General features: G+C 42.1%; 2 protein-coding genes across 2 annotated transcripts in view; both read left to right on the forward strand.

Annotated features, from left to right (window-relative positions):
* The window catches only part of LOC123512716 (facilitated trehalose transporter Tret1-like), a 12575-nt gene extending 2131 nt beyond the window's left edge, over nucleotides 1-10444 (forward strand). The window contains exons 3-8 of the mRNA XM_045269268.1: nucleotides 2009-2128; nucleotides 3676-3799; nucleotides 4155-4328; nucleotides 4896-5030; nucleotides 8966-9419; nucleotides 9578-10444. Coding sequence (XP_045125203.1) covers nucleotides 2009-2128; nucleotides 3676-3799; nucleotides 4155-4328; nucleotides 4896-5030; nucleotides 8966-9419; nucleotides 9578-9923 — 1353 coding nt within the window. The 3' untranslated portion in view covers nucleotides 9924-10444. The remainder of the gene's footprint in view (nucleotides 1-2008; nucleotides 2129-3675; nucleotides 3800-4154; nucleotides 4329-4895; nucleotides 5031-8965; nucleotides 9420-9577) is intronic.
* Nucleotides 10445-10698: 254 nt separating this feature from the next.
* On the forward strand, nucleotides 10699-15456 carry LOC123512717 (platelet-activating factor acetylhydrolase IB subunit alpha2-like). Its single transcript, XM_045269269.1, has 5 exons — nucleotides 10699-10871; nucleotides 12553-12759; nucleotides 13468-13590; nucleotides 13886-13987; nucleotides 14923-15456. Exons 1-5 carry the CDS (start codon nucleotides 10806-10808, stop codon nucleotides 15187-15189), a joined length of 765 nt encoding a protein of 254 aa, XP_045125204.1. The 5' UTR covers nucleotides 10699-10805; the 3' UTR covers nucleotides 15190-15456.
* Nucleotides 15457-22021: the final 6565 nt, after the last annotated feature.

The raw sequence follows: 22021 nt of genomic DNA on the forward strand, positions 1-22021 counted from the left end.
TGAGGGAGAGGAAGGACGTGGTGGTGTTTGGTGGTGGTGAGAGGAGACGCGTGCATGGTGATGTCAGAAATAAGGGAATATTGAGGTACAGCCAGCCTACAGATGCTACTATTACGCACGGATGAACACACACACACACACACACACACACACACACACACACACACACACACACACACACACACACACACACACACACACACACACACACACACACACACACACACACACACACACACACACACACACACACACACACACACATACTTCCCCCCCCCCTGTATATTTTCAGTGTATTTTTTTACATTGCCAAATTAATAAACCGTATATTATTATTATTTTTTTTTCATACCTCACTCACACACACACACACACACACACACACACACACACACACACACACACACACACACACACACATGGCTTCACAAGCCAGAGGACCGGGGTTCGATTCCTCGGCCGGGTGGAGATATTTGGGTGTGTCTCCTTTCACGTGTAGGTTCTGTTCACCTAGCAGTGAGTAGGTACGGGATGTAAATCGAGGAGTTGTGACCTTGTTGTCCCGGTGTGTGGTGTGTGCCTGGTCTCAGGCCTATCCGAAGATCGGAAATAATGAGCTCTGAGCTCGTTCCGTAGGGTAACGTCTGGTTGTCTCGTCAGAGACTGCAGCAGATCAAACAGTGAAACACACACACACACACACACACACACACCTTAATTCATCGGGGTAGATCAGTGCTCGCCCGCCCGACCAGTTGATGCGTCACTCTCCAGCCTTGTCACGGCACTACTGCACAAACAGAGAGAGAGAGAGAGAGAGAGAGAGGAGCGCGACTCACTCCTATGCTAAAATTTGAACCAAGAACTAAAATTATTGATTATCGCTAGTTTGGAACCAAAAATATTGTCGCTACCTATGAAATGACTCTAAAGGAAAGTTACGCAACAGCTGATAACCTGACATCGTTTTTTGCACTAATTTTTCTCTATAATTTATCGCAATAACGTCCATCTATGCTTATCACCATTATATAAATCTCTCTCTCTCTCTCTCTCTCTCTCTCTCTCTCTCTCTCTCTCTCTCTCTCTCTCTCTCTCTCTCTCTCTCTCTCAAAACTCCCATTAGCTTCCACTATAAACTAGCAGAGATGCAGAAGTCCTTAAACTATCAGCAGAGCCACAAAAATATCTTAAAACCTCAAATAACTTCCACCAGACCCTGTCAAACTATCACTACAACCATAAAAAACACTTAAAAAGCTCAATAAATTCCACTCGACCAGGTGTGAGCAATTTACGGCCCGCCAAAGGAATTCTTGCGGTCCAATAAATGTTAATAAATTCGAAAGGGAAAGTTAATAAACGGCGCCAAATGATATAATGACCATTTTATTGATTTATTTTCTTGCTGCAGATGTGTATATGCGTGAGAGTGGCTTTTTCTTTACAAACCTTTTTATTTTTGTATTTTGAATAGTAATCATATGGGTTGATACAGTATGCGGCCTTATGAGATTGTGGTTTTTCTAACGTGGCCCTAGCACTGAAAAGTTTGCCCTGTACTAAGACTATTAAACTATTACTAGAACCATGAAAACACTTAAAAACACCAATAACTTTCACTAGGACCATTAAACTATCACTAGAACCATGAAAACCCTTAAATAACTTTCACTAGACCGGCAAACTATCTCTAGAACCATGAAAACAGTGGAACCATGCGTGCTTTGGGGTCCGAGGGGTCTCCAAGCGCACGGGTTCGAATCCTGTCCACGGTCTGAGTGTAGAATGGGCTTCCTCACTCGGGGCAACGATTTCCTAGCGGGTGGGCTTCGAGATAGGAGGTACCCAAAAGTATATCCTTTTTAGCCCATCAATTCCCGTGAAAAGCCCACTTGGTATATAAAAAAAAAACTTCTACTAAAAAAAAAAAAAAAACAATAAAACAACATACCAAGTCCAAGAATATGTGACTTGACGTTCATGGGGACTTATTGGGGCTTTCCAGACCATGACAGCAGCATCCATAGGTCTGGGGGGCTTGGTGGCTACAGTGGCAATGGGCTACACCTCTCCTGCCTTACCATCCATGCGGGCTGACCCAGACATCCACATCACTCCAGACCAAGTCAGTACAACTCTGCAGGGGTCTGATAGGGGTCTGAAAGTGGTGTACAGGGAGAGATATAGGAAGTGGTATAGGAAGGGAAGTAAATAGAAACGAAATGTGAAGGAAAAGAGAAATGGAAGAGATGGAGAAAGAGAGAAGGAAATAAAAACAAAGAAATGTGAAGGAAATGAGAAACGGAAGAGATGGAGAGAGAGAGAGAGAGAGAGAGAGAGAGAGAGAGAGAGAGAGAGAGAGAGAGAGAGAGAGAGAGAGAGAGGTGGTGGTATAGGAGGTGGTATAGAGAGTGGTATAGGGAATGAAAGGAGTGGTAGGAAGTGGTATAGTGGTAATAAGGATAGCATAAGGTAAATTCTCAGGGTGAAAAAAAATGTAGTCAGAATAAGAGAAAATTAAGGATTTGTAATGAAAGAGGGGAGAGTTGACCAAGGGCAACATGAAAAGTAAAAAACAAAAAGAGGCCCACTTATTTGCCAGTCCCCTTGCAGGTCCGAGAGAGTTAGCCAAAAAAAAAAAAAATGGGATAAATGTCTTGAAACCTCCCTCTTAAATGAAGTGAAGTCATAGGAAGATGGAAATACAGAAGCAGGGAGGGAGTTCCAGAGTGTACCAGAGAAAGGTATGAATGAATGAGAGTACTGGTTAACTCTTGCATTAGTTAGTTGGACAGAATAAGGGTGAAGCTATCCTTTTATTGTTTTCATGTTTTATTGGAGGTAAATTTTCAGGGTAGATAGGTAAATGAATAGATAAATAAATAAGATAAAAAAACAAATTAGTCAGGGCAAGAAAATTAGAAGGGTGTCTTTTTAATGGTTTGTTTTGCGTTATTGGTGACAGGGAGGTCTTGAAGCGATGTGACAGACATAAGAGTAGCAGGTGAAATCTATGGATGAAAAAAAAAAAAAGTAGTGAAAATGGGACAGCAAAATTAGGAAGGTATCTTATTGTGTGCCTTTATTTTTCTTCTTTTTTTTTCTTTTTGCGTGTGTGTATCTTATTGTGTGCCTTTTCTTCTTTTTTTTTTTTGTGTGTGTGTGTGTGTGTGTTACCGGTGACATGAAGGTCTTGAAGTGGTGTGAGAGACATGACAAGGGCACCATAATGTAATGTCTCAGTGTTCGTAGTCAGGATATGATGGCCCAGAATTAATGAGTTCAAGCTTGAAGAAAAGAAGTTTGATTCAAGTTACATCTAAGTTACATTTAGGAATAGAAATAATAGATAGATGGATAGAAGTAGTAGATAAATGGATGGGATGGACTCGGTAATAATAATTTTGTTGGAAATCATAAAAGCAAAATATATTCTTGTTTCAAAAGACACCAATTTAAAAGCACACAAAAATAAATAGTAAGTAAAAAATCATAGAAAAAAAACTCAAGAAATTAAATAAAATGCAGTCTTGTCTATTACTAAACATTGTAAAAAGCTAAAAAAAAAAAAAAGATAGGAACTTCATAAACAATCTTGTCAAATTGTAAACAAAATACAAACAAGATTATATAAGACACTAACCAGCTGTGGTGTGGTGTGTGGTGGTGCAGGAGTCGTGGATCGGCGCTGTCATGCCCCTTGCAGCGCTGGCCGGCAGTGTCATGGCTGGACCGCTGGTGGATCGTTTTGGCCGACGGACCACACTGGTACACCTCAACTGGCCCTTCTGCTTGTGTACGTGAGAGAGAGAGAGAGAGAGAGAGAGAGAGAGAGAGAGAGAGAGGGTATGCGTGCGTGTGTTCTTCCATAATTTAATTTTTCACAGATTGAATAAAACTCATGTCTTTTTAAATTAATTTGTCATATCTTTATAACTAAGAACTTACAAACACAATCACAACCACTAGCCCTTCTTCTACTTGTGTGTGTGTGTGTGTGTGTGTGTGTGTGTGTGTGTGTGTGTGTGTGTGTGTGTGTGAGTGTGAGAGATACGTGTAACAACCCTCACAACATCTCATCTTAATTAATTCGTCACATCTTTAAGGCTATGAATAAAGACCCTTTAAAAACACAACCACACACCTTCCAGCCTGGGCCCTGATAGCGTGTTCTACTGGGGTGAGTGGGATCATGCTGGGGCGAGTGCTGGGAGGCGTGTGTGTGGGGATGCAGGCTGTGGTGGGCTCAGTACTCATGCCGGAGATGGTGCATGTCAGCCTCCGTGATGTGCTTGCTGCCTTCCCTGCACTGTTTGGTAACCTGGGTGAGTACTGGTGTTATTAGTGGTGTTTGAAAGGTCTGGTGTGATGTAGTATGGTCTAGTGAGTGTGGTGTAGTGTGGTTAGTGGTGTTTGAGAGGTCTTGGTGTGGAGTGGTGTGGGTCAAGTGTGTGTAGTCTAGTGAAAGTGGTGTGGTGTGTTTACTGGTGTTTGAGAGTCTGGTGTATTGTGGTCTGATGTGAATCCGGTGTTGTATGGTGGGATTTGGTGTGGTGTAGTGTGGTGTGGTTTGGTGTGAGTCTGGTGTGAGTCTGGTGTGGTGTGGTGTAGCATGGTGTGGCGTGGTGTGGTGTGGCGTGGTTCTTTTTAAATAAACTCAGTGAACCTTGGACTTTCTTGATGGGTAAATTAATGAGTTTTACAATAATGTGGGAAAAAAATGTGGGAATAAAATTATTTCTACTGTGTTTGGTGAATTAGATGAGTAAAATGAGTGAATATTGTACTTTCTTGATGTCTTGTAATGAAAGGAAGCATTGTTACTCAATCTTCTACCCTGAGTCATGCAGTGAAGGTGTTGGGAGGTGTTAATACTCACACATCATTCTCAGGCCTGGTGGTGAGTTTCGGCGCGGGTCAGCTGTTGTCATGGCGTGGGTTGGCGTGGCTTGGCGCTGGCTTGTCACTGCTGCCCGTGCCTCTCCTCCTCCCTCTGCCTGAGACACCACACTACCTCACTCGCACAGGTCAGTTCCTCAGTCCTAACCCTCCTGTCCTGCTTCCATCACTACTCTGCCTAGATTGGTTATAGAGCAATGTAAAGGTTATGGACACGAATGTTCCCTTCTCACACACACACACACACACACACACACACACACACACACACCTTGATTAGTCAGTGTGCTTAATTACAGACGCTTCAGCACTTGACTCCTTCCTATTTCTGGTCATATAATTTCTCAGTGGCAAGACCTGGCAGCCTCACACCACGCGAAGACTTCAATTTTCCTTTGAAAGTTCAACCACTTCAAAATTAAGCCTTTAATCTCCATCCACTTGTTATGCCCCTCCCTCTTGGTCCATGCCCCGGCCCTCCCCGTGATCAGAGTGTCACCACGGCAACCCTCTTCTGTGTGTGTGTGTGTGTGTTTCACTGTTTGATCTACTGCAGTCTCTGACGAGACAGCCAGACGTTACCCTACGGAACGAGCTCAGAGCTCATTATTTCCGATCTTCGGATAGGCCTGAGACCAGGCACACACCGCACACCGGGACAACAAGGTCACAACTCCTCGATTGACATCCCGTATCTACTCACTGCTAGGTGAACACGTCAAAGGAGACACACCAATCTCGTCAGAGACTGCAGCAGATCAAACAAACAAACAGTTAAACACACACACACACACACACACACACACACACACACACACACACACACACACACACACACACACACAATCTGTACTATGAAAAGCAATGCAACACACACACACACACGCACACACACACACACACACAGCCATCACCCACCTGCCCCTACATCCGGGTTAAGAGTGAAGTGTAGGTCTGGATCTAGCTGGGTTCCTCCTTTGATAACGAAACACACACACACACACACACACACACACACACACACTCTGGCCAGGAGCGAGGTGTCGGTCTGGGTCTAGCATGGGGGGCCCCCTCTCCTCTTGATGACGTCACACATATACGTTACATAAATCATTTTGAAAATGGGGATTCCCAAAAAGGCAGTTGGATACGAACACTGTGCAAATTCTGACTTCTTATTAATCGAAACTAATTCCTAAAATACAAAAATATTGCCGGGATGAGGAATAACAAAATGTTTTCAAAAAAAATTTTAAATAAAGTGTTACAACTTCGACCTTCTTAAAAACATTTTTAACGCCCAAATATTTCACTCAACAAGATCGATAACGTTTCTTAAAAAATTATGGCTATCATTTCGATGTATCAAAACCTGGCAACACGCCCAATTAAAAATATATTATTTAATAAGTGACGTTATTTACAATATTAACATGGCTACAAATCACTCTTAAAGTCTCCATAGTTAACTTATCAGGACCCCTACACACTTTTCTATCATAAACTATCTTTTGAAAACACAAATACTTCGCTACAACCTCAAATAAAAAAAACACTGATGACGGGGATAAAAATTTTACGTATTTTCGACCTTTCATTTGAGTCCGAAACGCCTTTTAAATCACCGTATTTCGCTCAATTCAATCATGAAAGACACGTAAAATATAACGAACTACCATCAGACACCCTTAAAAGGTACTCGTGATTCGAATTAAATGAACGGAGACAAATATAAATAATAGTGGAAGTCGATGATCTGGGACCGCCAGAACATTTGGGCGGGAGTTGGTAATGACGTCACGTCATTACCAGCTCTAGTCCACTTTCCCTCACTGGGCTTCCATAACACGCAAATAAGACAATTACGGATACATTTAAACAACGGACATGAAAAATTAGTCCTATGGCTACACTTTGTGACCTGTCTGGTTTGTTATGGGTGAGAGATGAGGCAGATAATAGCTGAGAGAGAAGCAGCGAACCAGGGGTTTGGTTTGTTTACGTATTAAATGCTTGGATTATTATTTTTTTTTTTTAATGTATTTGCAGGTGTTACTTCACTGATATTTTGTTCTGGAGGTTACCAACGATAAGTTATGACATGGTACCACAGTGAAATGATGAGTTACATCAATATATTACTTACGGTAGCCGAAGACTGTCTGGTGGGTGCTGTCCGTGTCAGCCGCAGCAGGCACCCACAGTCCCACACACAATTGTCCACTTTGTGCCCTCAACGGTGTATAAATAGTTAATCTTTGATTATTGAGAGGCAACATGCACACTATTCTAGGCGCTGTCCCCGAGACACCGTCCCGCGCGCTCGCCTCGATTCCCGACTCCCACTTCGCAGCTCCTCCACCCACTGCAGTGCTGCCAGCGGTTGGGAAAAAATCTTTCAAGATAGGTCGTAGAAATCTTTCAAGATCGGTATTTTTTTTTCAAGGTTGACCATAATGTATTATTATCTACTAAATCTTCATATTTATATTGAAATAACATAATATGTTAACAGTACAACTGACTATACAGTATAATGCTGCTTTATTACAGAATGAAAAGCGGGTATTGCAAATAAACGGTAAAATAAAGAAAATCTTTATTGTAGATACTACTCCTCGAAGTACATTAGTATGAAATAAAATATTTTTTTTTTCCGTGAACAATATTGTGTGCCTTGAGCCTTTCTTTAAAAAAAATAATACAAACATATCTTACACCTTATCTTCGCAGTCAGAATCAAAAGAAAGTGTTACTGTGGACTGCTTTGACAATGACTGCGTATATCTCCTGTAGCAGCTTCCATTTTTTACATCTTGCACTACAGATGTTGGAGGATTCCATGTGAAACATACAGAATTTTGTCGTGTAATGGCTTGTTTGGCTAGAAGCCTTCCTGCTACACTTCGAATTTTCAAACAATTTTACCAAATACACCACATGAGAGCAATAAACTAAGAATCATTATACCTACAAGTAGCTACACCCTATTCACTGTGGTTATTTTTTATCAGTCTCATTAGCTACAGAGACTCAAATTGCTTATCACTAATCCTCGAATGGCACACTCAGCTTCACTGTGTTCTCGTGGGACAAATAATAAGGGTCTTTAAGTGAATAATATACACCATGACATAGGGTGGAAATATATCAATAACGAATAACAAACTCTTTAAGTTTCAATTCACTAGATACACTCACCAGCGAAGCAAAACAAAGGCACCAGCTGAAGGACTAGTCTGTCAATGCGTGTCTGCCACTGTGGCCTGTGGGACGTGTATTGTACGCGTCAGCTGGACATCAGCTGATCCTCTCTCTCTCTCTCTCTCTCTCTCTCTCTCTCTCTCTCTCTCTCTCTCTCTCTCTCTCTCTCTCTCTCTCTCATTTTATGCGACTTTTATGTAGTCACTAGATTTTTCAAGATTTTAGGAATTTTAACTTTTTTTTTCAAGCTTTCAAGGATAGGGTAAATATTTCAAGATCTTGAAAAATTTTTCAAGCGCTGGTAGCACTGAGTCCCAGCTGATTCCTTGTCATGACAGGCTGCTCACACACAAGCTAATAGCCGCCGCCGGTTGACGACCGACTGCACTCGATCACAGCAACGACTTTTTTACGGGACGTTTTTGGCAACAATATTAAAATGAATTTGCCAGAATCAACACGAATACAATGTCTTTACATATATGTATACATATGATACACCAACAAATAGGTATTCACATCTGTATGCATGTATGTACACACTGTACGTTTGTATACCGGCTCCCTACACAATGAAGCAGTTTTCTTACTAATCTTATATTTAAAACAAAAGTGGCATCTGTCATCCTATTTTCATGGCAGTTAACACTGGCTACACCTGCCTCTGACGTATCCCGGCTGGCTTGCCTGCCTGTCATGAGTGTCATCTTTTCTCTCCTCATGAGTTGCTACTGAGAAATTATTTGGCACAGGCTTGGCAAGAAGTCAGTTGGTATAACGTCTGTGATATCTGAGTCTTTCCTGAGTTGTCAAACAGTACAAGGTTGTTCGCCTCACACTTCCCTCTGGTATTGTGCAGGGCGTGCTGAGGCCTCCCTGAAGGCACTGCTGCAGCTGAGAGAGTCGAGGGAGGCTGCCGAAAAGGAGCAGAGAGAGATAGACGAGAGCGTGAACAGACGGTCGGCACAGGAGGAGGTCGGTGTGAAGGAGCTGTTGCGTGCACCTAACTTCTGGCCACTGGCTGTGGCTATGGGTCTCATGGTGGCGCAGCAGACAACGGGAATCACGGCAGTGGTGTTCTTTGCCTCCACCATCCTGGAGGTGGGCGGCGAGGCGCTGGCAGCCAAGGCGTCAGTGCTCCTGGGTGTCATCAACCTCCTGGGGAATGTTATTGGTATTTATTGCATTGGGACGTGCAAGAGGCGGGACTGTCTGCTGTGGTCCACGTACGGATTGCTGACGTCCCTGCTGGTCCTGGCCACCTTCTTCTGGGCCAGGGAAGCAGGGGGCGCTGCTCTGGAGCTGGCCAACAGGTATACTGATCTTGATTGGTCTAGATAATCATAATAATTAGTAAAATAGAAAAAGAAACTCTTATTCTACTTACAATGACAATTTTCTGTTTAAATTTGCCAAACTATCTCTATACCTCCCAGCCTGTGTCACCCTCCTCTTGTTTCTCCTCCCACAGCCTGTACCTGGTGCCCGTGGTGGCCCTGCTGGCCTACATGGTGAGCTTTGCCCTGGGGTGGGGTCCCGTGCCCTGGGTGTTCCTGGGGGAGGGCATGCCGAGCCAGGTGAGGGGCCAGGCGGCGGCGTTGGTGGTTAGTGCCAACTGGACATTTGCCTTCGTAGTGACAAAGACCTTCAGGTGGAGTCTGGATAGCCTAGGTTCAGCCAACACTTTCCTGAGCTACGCGGTGATGACTGCTGCTGCCGTCCTCATCCTGCGCCCCTACATGCCAGAGACCTTCAAGAAGTCCACGGCTGAGATGGATAGGCTGTACTTGGAGGAAGCGGCCAAGAAACAGCAATAGAACCACAAACATTAGAGGTACAGGAGAAGTTGCAACACTGGAAGTCAAATGTTGGGATGGATAAACAGTATGAGGGGAGAGTAGTGATGAGGCGATAGTAGAAGTACACAGCACCATACAGAAGCCGAGAAAGTACATAGTAAGTGACAAGCAGAAGTAGAAGTTCATACTCAAAGACTGAAATTAGAGAAGCTGTAACTGGAAAGAACAGGCAAGAAGCAATAACAGAAGCAAGGAAAAGAGAATAGTGTTGCATTGATATAGAACACATGAACACGATTAAGGGTTAGTGCAAGAAATCATCATCCCTACACGTGGCAGTTCCTGTGCCTGTCACCAAGCTGTCTTCCTCATCCGTACACTTGTCAGATCTTCCATCAACGTTTGTTATTCTAAGTGCAATACAGTGTGCCTGGGAGTTATTGAGTCATGTTCTGTGTTGCCTGCACCATTAAGTTATTGATATTTGCTGTATGTTTCTATAATAACAATGGTAGTTTAATTAAAGTTATATCATTAATGCCCAAGGATTCTATTATACATGTTCCTGATCTTCATAGAACCATAAATGAAATACCCCCACATCCCTCCCACCCCCCAAGAAAAGAAGTAGAAATAATGAATACATGATAAACAAGCAGGAAAAATAGACATAAAAACAAAAACAAAAAATAAAAAGCACTCAAACATAACAAAAAACTCACAAAAATATATTTCCCAAGATAAATCATCCCAAAAAACAAAAATTCATAGAAAATAGTAAAGCTCAAGATCAAGATACGGTGTTGCCATATTGGTGTCACCTGCAAGAAAGGAAGGCGGCGGCTGGCTAACTGGTGGTGTGTCTGTCTGTGTGTCTGTGTGTGGCTGTAGGGCGTCACCATGAACCCCGCTGCCGTACCCACGCCCTTGGAAGACGTGCGGGGCGACGGGAGATGGCTGAGTATGGTGAGAGAGGAGAGAGGGAGAGGTGTATGTATGTGTGTGTGTGTCTGTATCTGTATCTGTATGTGTCATGCTTTGTTGTTGTTGTTGTTGTTGTCCTTGTTTTGTTTTGTTTTTATTAATTTTATGGCATTTTCTTTCCCTAGACTGTTTTCTCACTATTTATTTTTTCATCTCCCGGACATTTTTATTATTTTAAGATATTAAATTACTTACAGGACATTTAAATACCTTCAGTGGACATTTAAACAGCGCTACTGGACATTTAAATACCTCTGTTAGACATTTAAATACTCCCCTTGCACATTTAAACTTCGATAACCTCTTTCTTATTATTATTTGCTTCTATATCTAACATAACGCTACATTTTGCCATTTTTTCCCATGTATCAGTAGAAGAGGAGAGGTGAATCTTGTTAACCCCTTCAGTACTGGGATGCATTTGAGTTTTGGGTGTGATTAGACGATTTTATTGACATTAGGAAGGGTCTATGGAGGTCAGAATATTAATGGCCACTGTCTTCACTATTTTAATCCCCCACATGAGTTTCTGAAGCTGTATAAAATCACCAAATAGTCACCAGAATGAATATGGAAAGGTGTCCTGGTACTGAAGGGGTTAAGTGTCCTGGTACTGAAGGGGTTAATGGTGTCCTGGTACTGAAGGGGTTAATAGTGTCCTGGTACTGAAGGGGTTAATGGTGTCCTGGTACTGAAGGGGTTAATGGTGTCCTGGTACTGAAGGGGTTAATGGTGTCCTGGTACTGAAGGGGTTAATGGTGTCCTGGTACTGAAGGGGTTAATAGTGTCCTGGTACTGAAGGGGTTAATGGTGTCCTGGTACTGAAGGGGTTAATGGTGTCCTGGTACTGAAGGGGTTAATGGTGTCCTGGTACTGAAGGGGTTAATAGTATCCTGGTATTCTTGTGTCGCCCCTCCCACTGCCCCAACAAACACGGGGAGTGGTGGGGGAGTCACTGTTTGGATGGGGAAGAAGTGAAGGAGTGTAGTTTGGCCTTAAGGAAATGTATACGAGAAGGTTTATTTATTTATTTTATTTTATTTTTATTATTTATTTTTTTTTTTTTTTATAGTGGGAAAGTTGTGTCTGTTTGGGAAATACAAGTTAGTGAAATTAAGCCTGAGTGAAAAGTGTACAGAAAGGTTGTTGTTGTTTTTTTTACTTATTTATTTTTTTATTTTTTTGTTATTTATTTATTTTTTCATGTGTGTGTGTGTGTGTGTGCTGAAATATATACTGTGCTGTGTATACTGACGTGACCTGGCATGAATCAACTTAACCTAACCTAACCTAACCTAACTTAGCTAAACCAACTAACCAACCATCGCTAACACTCCTAACTCTTTTGCTAACTCTCTCACACCTGCTCGGGGACTGGCATCTAAGTGGCCTTTTTTTCATGTAAGGGGAGAGAACTGTTGATTATGTTTAATAATGATAAATAATACAGTAATGTTTTATATTTTTTGTTGCCCTAACCCAGATTTTCCCTCTTACATAAAAGATAAAGAAAAATAATGTAATATAACTTAACCTAATCTAATCTAACCTCACCTAACCTAACCTAACCTAACCTCACCTCACCTCACCTCACCTCACCTCACCTAACCAAACCAAACCTAACTCCACTTCACCTCACCTAACCGAACCAAACCTTTCCCAGCACAACCGCTTTGTGAACCAGGCGAGGGAAATGGAGCCGGACGTGGTGTTTGTTGGGGACTCCATTGTGGCGAACCTCCAATGCACCGACGTGTGGGAGAAGTGGTTCGCCCCCATGCACTGCCTCAACTTTGGCATCGGTGGCGACGAAACACAGCATGTCTTGTGGCGGCTCAAGAACGGAGAGCTGGAGTTTATTAAGCCTAAGGTGAGAGAGAGAGATGCTAAACCTTTTCTATGCCACACCTCCACTATGAGTCCAAATAAAAGGCTCTCTTTGATATGTCATGAGTTTTAAGAGAGAGAAAGAGAGAGAGGGAGGACCATATTCTGAGTGTTTTCTATGCTACATCTCCACTGCAAATCCATTTAGGTAAAAAGTTCTCATTGAAATGACACAAGTTTTTAAGAGACAGAGGGAGAGAGAGAGAGAGGACCCAATTCTGAGCCTTTCCTATGCCACACCTCTGAAGTGTCCTGCATTTTTAAGTGTGTGAGAGAGAGAGGAGATAGTAGAGCAGTGTTTTCAAATATTTTACCATTATACAGATAACTCTTGATTTATGAGTGTGTAATTTACGCGTTTTTGTTATTACGTGACTGAAAAAATATTATGATCAATTAGATTTATGCGATCGGTTTGCTTATACACGATTTGGACCACATCCCGCATCCCCCCATTATCTATTGTTTCTTATGAGAATTACAAGTTTGTTTTATGCGAATTTTGAAATACGTGATGCCTCTTGGAACGCATCTATCGTGTAAATCGAGAGTTACCTGTATCTTGGTTGTTTTAATAGGCTGTAATGGAATTTGCAGCTGTTTTCAAGGATGTCTTATCAGTCTTTAGTGGTTGTGTTTCTGCCCCATACAAGACAGTGGCAGGCTTAGTAGTGCTGTGGTGTTGTTGCAGGCTGTAGTGGTGTTAGTGGGGACCAATAACCACGAGCACACTGCAGCGGAGGTGGCCGGTGGCATTATGGAGATTTGCAGGACCATCAGGGAGAAGCAGCCACAAAGTCATATTGTAGCCTTGGTGAGTGTGTAGAAATAGTAATAATAATAATAGTAATAGTAATAATAAAGCTTGGATAGATATAGTAATTAAGCTTACCTAGACTTCCCCTGCCATACTTTACTCTTCCCTGCCTTACTCTAACCTTCCCTGCCTAACTGTACTGTTCCCTACCTAACTAACTCTACCTTTCCCTGTCTTACTCTCCCTTGCCCTGTGTTTCCCTGTGTTACCCTCCCTTGCCCTGCCTTTCACTATATTATCCTCCCTTACCCTGCCATGCCTTGCCTTACCCTAACCACTACCATCGTTGCAGACTCTCTTGCCGCGAGGGGAGAAGCCAAACTGTCTGCGTGAAAAGAACAGTGAGATTAACGGCCTCATTAAAGAAACGCTGCGCTCCATTGAGATGTGTCAGGTGAGGCAAGGCAGTGCTGTGTTGCACTGTGGGCTGTTGGGGAGATTTTCTCGTGTTTATATAGACTTTTTGGTAATTGTATTCATTCTTTTTTCTTCTTTTTTCAGTGATGTAATGTGTTTAGGCATTTATTTGGCATCTTTTTTTTTTGCACATATACTCTCCTTTGTTTCTCCAGTAATGCAATGATGTAATGTTTTTGTTCATATGGTATCTTTTTGTACATATTCTCTCATTTGTTTCTCCTGTGATGTAATGTTCTTGAAGTGGTATAAGGAACATAAGAGAAAGCAAAATTTTTATCATACATTTTCTTTCACTAACACAGTATAACATTTCTCCCATACCTACACTCTGTCTCCCATACATATACTCTTTCTCTCATACATAGCTTATCATTCTACTATACATACACACTTGATCATTCTTTCATATTTAGCGTTTTTTTTGTACTTACACTCTTTCACGAACACAGTTTAGCATTCCTCTATACATATACTTTATCATTCTTTCATACATATTCATCCACCAACACACATTTTATCATTCCTCCATGTATGATTTAGCATTTCTTCCATACATACACTCTTTCACCAACACCTTCCTTGCTTCTCTATTTCCATCTTCCTATGACTTGACTTCTTTTAAGAGGGAGGTTTGGTTAATTTATTGATCTCTAAGGGAACTGGCAAATAAGTGGGCTTTTGACATGTATAGCATTCAACCCTTCCCTTTCTTTTCCCACGACCGCCACCACCACCACCACCACCACTCCATATATAATTCAACATTTCTTCCATACATGCACACTTACACCAACATCTTCCTCCATACTTACACATTTCACCAACTCTGTATAACATCCAACCCTTCCCATTCATTTCCTGCCACCACCACCACCACCATCACCTGACACACAACTATCACCAACACAGGTAATCAACATCGACCAGGACTTGGTGCTTGGGGATGGCACCATCGACCACCGGGATATGTTTGACTACCTGCACCTCACACCCCAGGGTTATCGGCGGGCCTTTGAACCAGTGTACCTCCTGCTCACCAACCTGCTTCACGAGGACGACCCACCAATACTTAATAATGCCTCCTCTGCCCTCCTCTCCCCTTCCTCCTCACCACTTCTCTCCCCGTCAGGTGAAAATGCCCCACAGACTGAACGCCCTGCCACTTGTGGGGAATAAATTAAGATGCTGTGTTATCTAATGTCTTCTTCTTCTCTTCTTCCTCCTCTTTCTTATTTTTCTTCTTCTGTATTTTCTTTGATCATTTTTGTCACTGGCAGCTTTATTATGTCTTTCTTTATTTGTCTCTGATTTTTTTTTTATTCTTCTTTCCTCTTCCTTGTCGTCTTTCTTGTTCTTCTTCTCTGTCGTTTCCTATTTTCTTTTTTTCACTATTATCATTGGCAGCCTAATCACATCTTTCTTTGTCTATTTTTTTTTTTTTTTATTGTTTTCTTCTCCTCCTCCTCCTCCTTCTTCTTCTTCTTCTTCTTCTTCTTCTTCTTCTTCTTCTTCTTCTTCTTCTTCTGTTTTGTTTTTATCATTATTGTGACTGGCAGCTTAATTACGTCTTCCTTCACTTGTCTATGATCTTTAATTTTTTCCAATCTCCTTTTCATATGCCTTGTCTAGTATTCATGTCTCTCATAGTCCAAAGACATTTCTTGTTGGTTTATTTATTTTTCATTTTTATTTATTTATTTATTTTTTATTATTTTTACGTTTAACTCCCGCTCAGTGTGAAGTTGATCTAGTTTTTTTTATATTTATTTATTTATTTATTTATTTATTTTTATTTTTTTATTATTATTATATATATTTTTTTTTATGGGTTTGTGGTCAGTTTTGTGCGTCATTGGTGTTCCCGGATATGCCGGTGAGAGATGAGCTGCTGTCCTGTGTACTGTGGGAAACTGGAAGTGTTTTGAAATTCCTACTTCATCCTTTTCTATTTTTGTATTTATTTAGTGCCTCACTCCTGGTCGTGTTTCCTGGACATGTTTGTTTGTCTCGTGTCTTCTGGTTTTCACCCTGTAATATTTGGCTTCCTTCCAGTTCTGTTTCTGCATGTGTCAAAAGTTCGGGTTCTTGTGACATTTGTCTGGTTTTTGCCACCAATTCTGTTCAATTCTGTACATTTTAATCAGTTTAATTCATGCATATTAGATTATCAAGTATTTTTCTTTCTCATTTTATTTTCCTTTTTTTTTATTGCATGGAATATGTCAGTATCTTGTTTTCTTTCATCGATAAATTATCTGCACATTTATCTTTTTCTTCCATTTATGATTAGCTCTATGTATTTTTTTCTCCAATTTTGACGTCTTTGCAAATATTAGGTAGTATTGTTTTACTATTTTTATTTATTTTTTCCCCAAAACTCCTTCTGCTGGTCCATAACTGCCAAGAATCATGTCAATTTAGTTGCTCGTTGCCGCCAGCTGACCCTGCCTTCCCCCACCGACCACTCCTTCACTCTTTTACTGTCACTGGACGGAGAGGTATGCTATGTTAGCGCTCTTACTGGAGTGGCCTGGCCTGGTCTAGTGGTGGTGGTGGTGGTGGGTGAGAGCATTCCAAAAAAAACAAAGCTGCAGAACAGAGAGAAGTGTGTGTGTGTTTGTGTGGTGATTCTGTTCTTGTGATACTTAGAGGTGGTGAAGCTAACCTAGTGTCACCTCAAGCTGGGAAGCAGTGAAGGTCCTTACTCTGAAACATTTCTGCCCACATCACTTCTTTCTCAAGCCTCTGAAGCTATCCATGGGTTTTTAAAGGTGGCATATTAACAAGAATTCTATATTATAAAGAGGAAACACTCTTGAGAACCCAGCTTTATCATGGCCTTGGGAAGTAATCATGGTGAGAGAGCAGAGCATTTCAGAATAAGGGCATTTGATGAGTGAGTGAGTGAGTGAGTATAAGAGGAAATACAGGAAGAAGCATACTACTTTATTTCCACAATGTTTCAATTCTTACTTTCCTCACACTGCAAAGATAGCAATGGATGAAATGGTAGAGGGGTAAATTCATTTGTTTTGTGTTTTGTCTTATCCTACCATTCCTCTCATGTTTAGGAGGTTGGCTTTTCTCCTTTATTTTGATCCGGGAATGAGTTTTGTCTATGTTTCTCCTCCTACATATTGGTGAGAGTATTGCATTGCCCTGACTGTCCTAGGGTTCCTCACAGTTTCCTATTAACATGCATTTGGTCCAGCAGCCGGCAGTTAATTTGTGATGGCATAATAATAATTTGTGTATGTGCATCTGTTTATTCTTCGCTCTTACTACAGTGCATCCATCTCTTGTTTATCTTAAGATCATCCTGGTGATCATTTAGCAGAGTGGCTGTAGAGACACATAGATACATGGCAGTCCTATTCTGTACTCTTCCTACAAGAATTAATAGCCTTTTATTTTACTATAATCAGCGAGATACAACTAAAGTTATTCTGCTGTAGGGACACTTAGAAAAACACATGACTGCCTCAAACTGTGCTTTTCTGTATTAAAATGTGCACAGTTCTATTTCTGCTATGTGTGATTGTGGCCTACTTGGGTCTGGTTAGGGAGCTTGTAATGAACTGAAGAGAGAGAAGAGTGTGCTGAGACAATACCATATAATGTGGATTGAATTACTGACAAAGATGAATTTAAAGCTATGATGCGTCAGAAATGTTCATAGTCACGGCTTGTTGCATCACCAAGTTTGCATCTTTGTTACTGCATTTAGTACAGTATCTATTGGGAGGTGCTTGGAGGGGGAGAGAAAGAGATGTGTGCTGTGAGGTCTTGATGTGCTCGTGCTTGTTTTGTGTAAGGCTGCAGTGAGGCTGTGTTGTTAGGTGTTGAAGGCTTGTGTGATTTGAGAGGAAGAGAGTAGAGTGAAATGAGGTGGAGATGAGGTGATATCTTGCTGTGATGTTTGGTGGAAGAGAGTCTGCAATGAAATGAGGTGATATCACTACTTTCATCACCAGCAAGAACCGTTCCCTTGATGTACAGTAGTAATTGATAGATGGTTTAGCGCTGTCAAACCTCCATAGCATTTTTTTTACTCTTTTACTTGCAATATTATGATACGTATGCATTGCACCTTAGTTTTGACAATGGGTCGAGTGCAACAGACCTGCTTAGCTTTGCGGAAACCCACCTGTTAAAATATTTAGTGAATTTGCATCCAATTGCCTCATTTGGAAAGTTGATTCTTGAGGCACATTTTGTGATGAGACCTGTGTGTGTGTGATCTCATGAATTAAAAAGGCAAGAATTTAGGTTTACTGTGAGTGATGGTGAGGAGTAAGTGATGGTGGTGACTGGTGAGGTCCCTATATGTGTTCCCTGGGTGAATGGTGACCTGTCCCTTCACTGTCCTGAGTTTGTGTGAGAGAAGTTGGTTTTGTATTCTTAGATGCTTGGTTTTCTCATCTTGACTGCTTGCAATGGCCCCTGAGATAAGTGGTTATATCCTGACTGTGCTTGCTTTTCTATTATGATATGAAAACTCGTAAAAACTTTGTTAGAAAAATTGTAAGGTCACAGAGATAATCAGTCAGATTCTCATGATGCTTTTTTCTGTTAACGGATACATAATTTTTGCAAAACTTGAAGTAGAATTATGGAAATACTCTTGGGATCTATAATTACTTCCACTTTGGCCTGTTGAACTATTGTTAGTTCTGCAAATTATTACTGGAATCATTAAAACAATCTGAAAAACCCTAACATGTTCCAGTAAAGTTTGTTAAAGGCATAGAATCACATTAGAATAAAACTACCCTTGAAACAACAAAGACACTGCAGAACTGTCATCGAACCATCTCAGGAACCACCAAAACTCCTTAAAATTTTTCATTAACTTCACTAGAGCATCATTAAACTATCACATGAACCTCAAAACTTTTAATTCTTACTAACTTCCTTGTTAACCTATCACTACCTTCCTTAAGCTACTGCAAGAATCACACACACACACACACACACACACACACACACACACACACACACACACACAAAAAAAAATCATTAAGTCACTTCCACCAGTGCCTGTTTGTGTCAGTCAAGATGAGAGGTCCAAACTTGAAGGAATACTTGCTGTTTGTGTTGCGTCAGTGTTGGGAGGAGGCCTGGTGTGTTGTGTGTCTCCTGAGGGTGGGGACAGGTGGCAATACAGTGTTGTGTGGGCCTGGTGTATGATGTATCTCTGCTTCCTCCCCTTGTGTTTCTGGTCATCGCTGTGGGAACATTTCCGTACGATGTAATTATTATTATTACTACTATTATTATTGTTACGTACTATTATGTATTATTATTAAGCCTTTTTTTACTCCATTTCATACATACAGTATTTTTATTTTTACAGTCTTAGTATTTATTTGCACGTACATAAATACATACAAACACACACAAGAGAGTCTGCAACATCATGTTTCTGCTACATACTGTTATTTTAGCTTTAATATTACAGTTGGCATATGTTTGTGTCCACACCTCACACTGGGAGGGAGAAAGATGGTGGGTGTCAGTGTGAGGGTGTGGCCACTGTGCTATCTACCCTGTTGCTAAGGCTCCAGTGCACTTCTGTGTTCCATCAATACATTAAGTTATTACACAACTGCTTATTTCATTCCCCCTGTACTGTGCCCTGGGTATTGTTGCTGGTGTTGTTACCCAGGAGTCAGAGTCATGGGGTTCCCTCCCCAGCAGACTGATGAAGTGCCAGGAGGGAGAAGTGAGAGGGAGCCACAGCTGTGGACTACTGTGATATGTGTCCTTGGTGTGTACAAGGTGTGCCTAGCAGGAGGAAAGTGCCCTTGGTATGTGCAAGGTGTGCCCAGTAGGAAGGTGTCCCCAGCAGGAGGGAAGCACCCTTGGTATGTACAAGGTGTGCACAGTAGGAAGGAGGTGTCCTTACTATGTGGTAAGTGTGCTCAGCAGGAGGAAGGCACCATTGGTATGTGCAAGATGTCTCCACCAGAAGGGAGGCACCCTTGGTATGTGTAAGATGTATCCAGCAGGAGAGAGGCACCCTTGGGAAGTGCAATATGTGCCCAGCAGAAGGAAGGTGCCCTAGGTATGTGCAAGATGTGCCCAGCAGGAGGGAGATGCTCTTGTATGTGCAATATGTGCCCAGCAGGAGGAAGGAGCCCTAGGTATGTGCAAGATGTGCCCAGCAGGAGGAAGGCGCCCTTGATATGTGGTGAGTGTGCCCAGCATCAAGGAGATGCTCTTGTAATGTGCAAGATGTGCCCAGCAGGAGGAAGGCGCCCTTGGTATGTGCTAGGTGTGTCCAGCAGGAAGGAGGCACCCTTGTTATATGTTAAGTGTGCCCAGCAGGACGGAGACGCGCCCTTGCATGGTGTGCGCAAGATGTTCTCGGCAGGAGAGGACTGCCTTTGGCATGTAAAATATCCTTGGCAGGAGAAACGCCCTTGGTATGTACAAAGATTTTTGCAGGGGATAGACGTCTTTGGTATGTATGTACAAGTTGTTTTCAGCAAGAGAAGCACCCTTGGTATACAAAGGAGGTAATCTCAGTAAGAGACGCCTTCAGTATGTGCAGAGTGCTTTTGCGCCCCTTTCATCTCCACCTCGCGTGATGTCAAGTTTTCAACTTAGGGATTTTGGTATGTAGATATCATAGATCAGTGAGAGTCAGGCGCAGTCGGTGTGTGAAGGATGTCATGGGCAGGAGAGAGAGATGTCATGAATAAAGAATGACATGTTATTCTTGTTAGAAATAAAAATACGAAAACTGCTTCCTGAAGTCGAGATCAGCCGATATACTATAAAATATAGGCGGGGCGCGCACCTCTGTTGGTGTGATTGTTGGTTTAATCTATCTGTCAATTTATTTACCTTGGTTATTATTAGACATGTTTCCTGTGGAGAAAGAAGGGCGTGTTGAGGAGAGAGAGAGAGAGAGAGAGAGAGACGTCCTTTGCATACTGGTGATGTCCCTGGTTGGCGGGAGTCACGTACATTTGGATGAGAGGGTCACTGGCGGTGGAAAATGTGCAGTGCATAGGGCAGGAGGGACACATCCATGGGCATTGGGGTGAGAGGGGCGTCCGCAGCAGGAGACGGAGTCAATGAATGTCCCTACCTGTAAAGAGGCGCCCTTAGAATGAAGAAGGGATATGTTACACTGGGGTCCTGGGATGTATTTTTCCTGTCGGAGAGAAGCAAAATAAGGTACTCTTATCTTGCCGAGGAAATTTCCTATATCCTAAGTGCGCGTCATTCTTCCATATAATAAGGGCGCCTTTCTCCTGCCGAGAATTAACGCCTTGCATATCAAGGGCGTTTTTCTCCTGCTGAGGACATCTTGCACATACAAAGGGCATCCCTTCCCTGCCGATGATGCATTATACTTACCTGCTGCACCAGGATACCTTGAGCATAACAAGAACGTCTCTCCCGCGAAACATATGCACATATCAAAGGCGCATCTCTCCTGCTAAGCAAACCCTGCCTGTACATAAAGAGGGCGCTTCTTCCCTGGCAAGAATGCCTTGCAGTTGCACATACCAAGGACGTCTCTCTCCTGCTGGGATACACATACCAAGGATCTTTCTCTGTCATTGAGTGTATTTGCTATATTCTAAAGACAGCTAGATCTTTCTTCAAAACATGCATGCTTTCCACATTCAAAAGGCATTTATCTCCTGCCGGGGAACATTTCTCTAGCAGAAGTTCAACATTCCAGTGCAGGGATCGAGATATTAGAAAGGGAAAACGAATGGTTATCCTTCAGATATAGGTGAACAATACCATTTCTCCCTTTTCACTATGACTAGCTAGATCTCCTAAATGAAGTTGTAATATTGTAGGAGTTGGAAAGTTGAGAAAAAGATAGAAAAAAAAAGTTTTGCGAGGCTCAGGGATTGGAAGGCTCGACCGAATGCTTGCTCTAGTGAAATCTACCTGAACATCATTTGTCCCTCTCGCCGCAGTTAGCAATATCTCTGCACCTACTCATAAGGACAGAATACGCCAGCTACAGGTGCTGAAT

The sequence above is a fragment of the Portunus trituberculatus genome, chromosome 34, assembly GCF_017591435.1.
Source record: "Portunus trituberculatus isolate SZX2019 chromosome 34, ASM1759143v1, whole genome shotgun sequence".
Lineage (NCBI taxonomy): Eukaryota > Metazoa > Arthropoda > Malacostraca > Decapoda > Portunidae > Portunus > Portunus trituberculatus.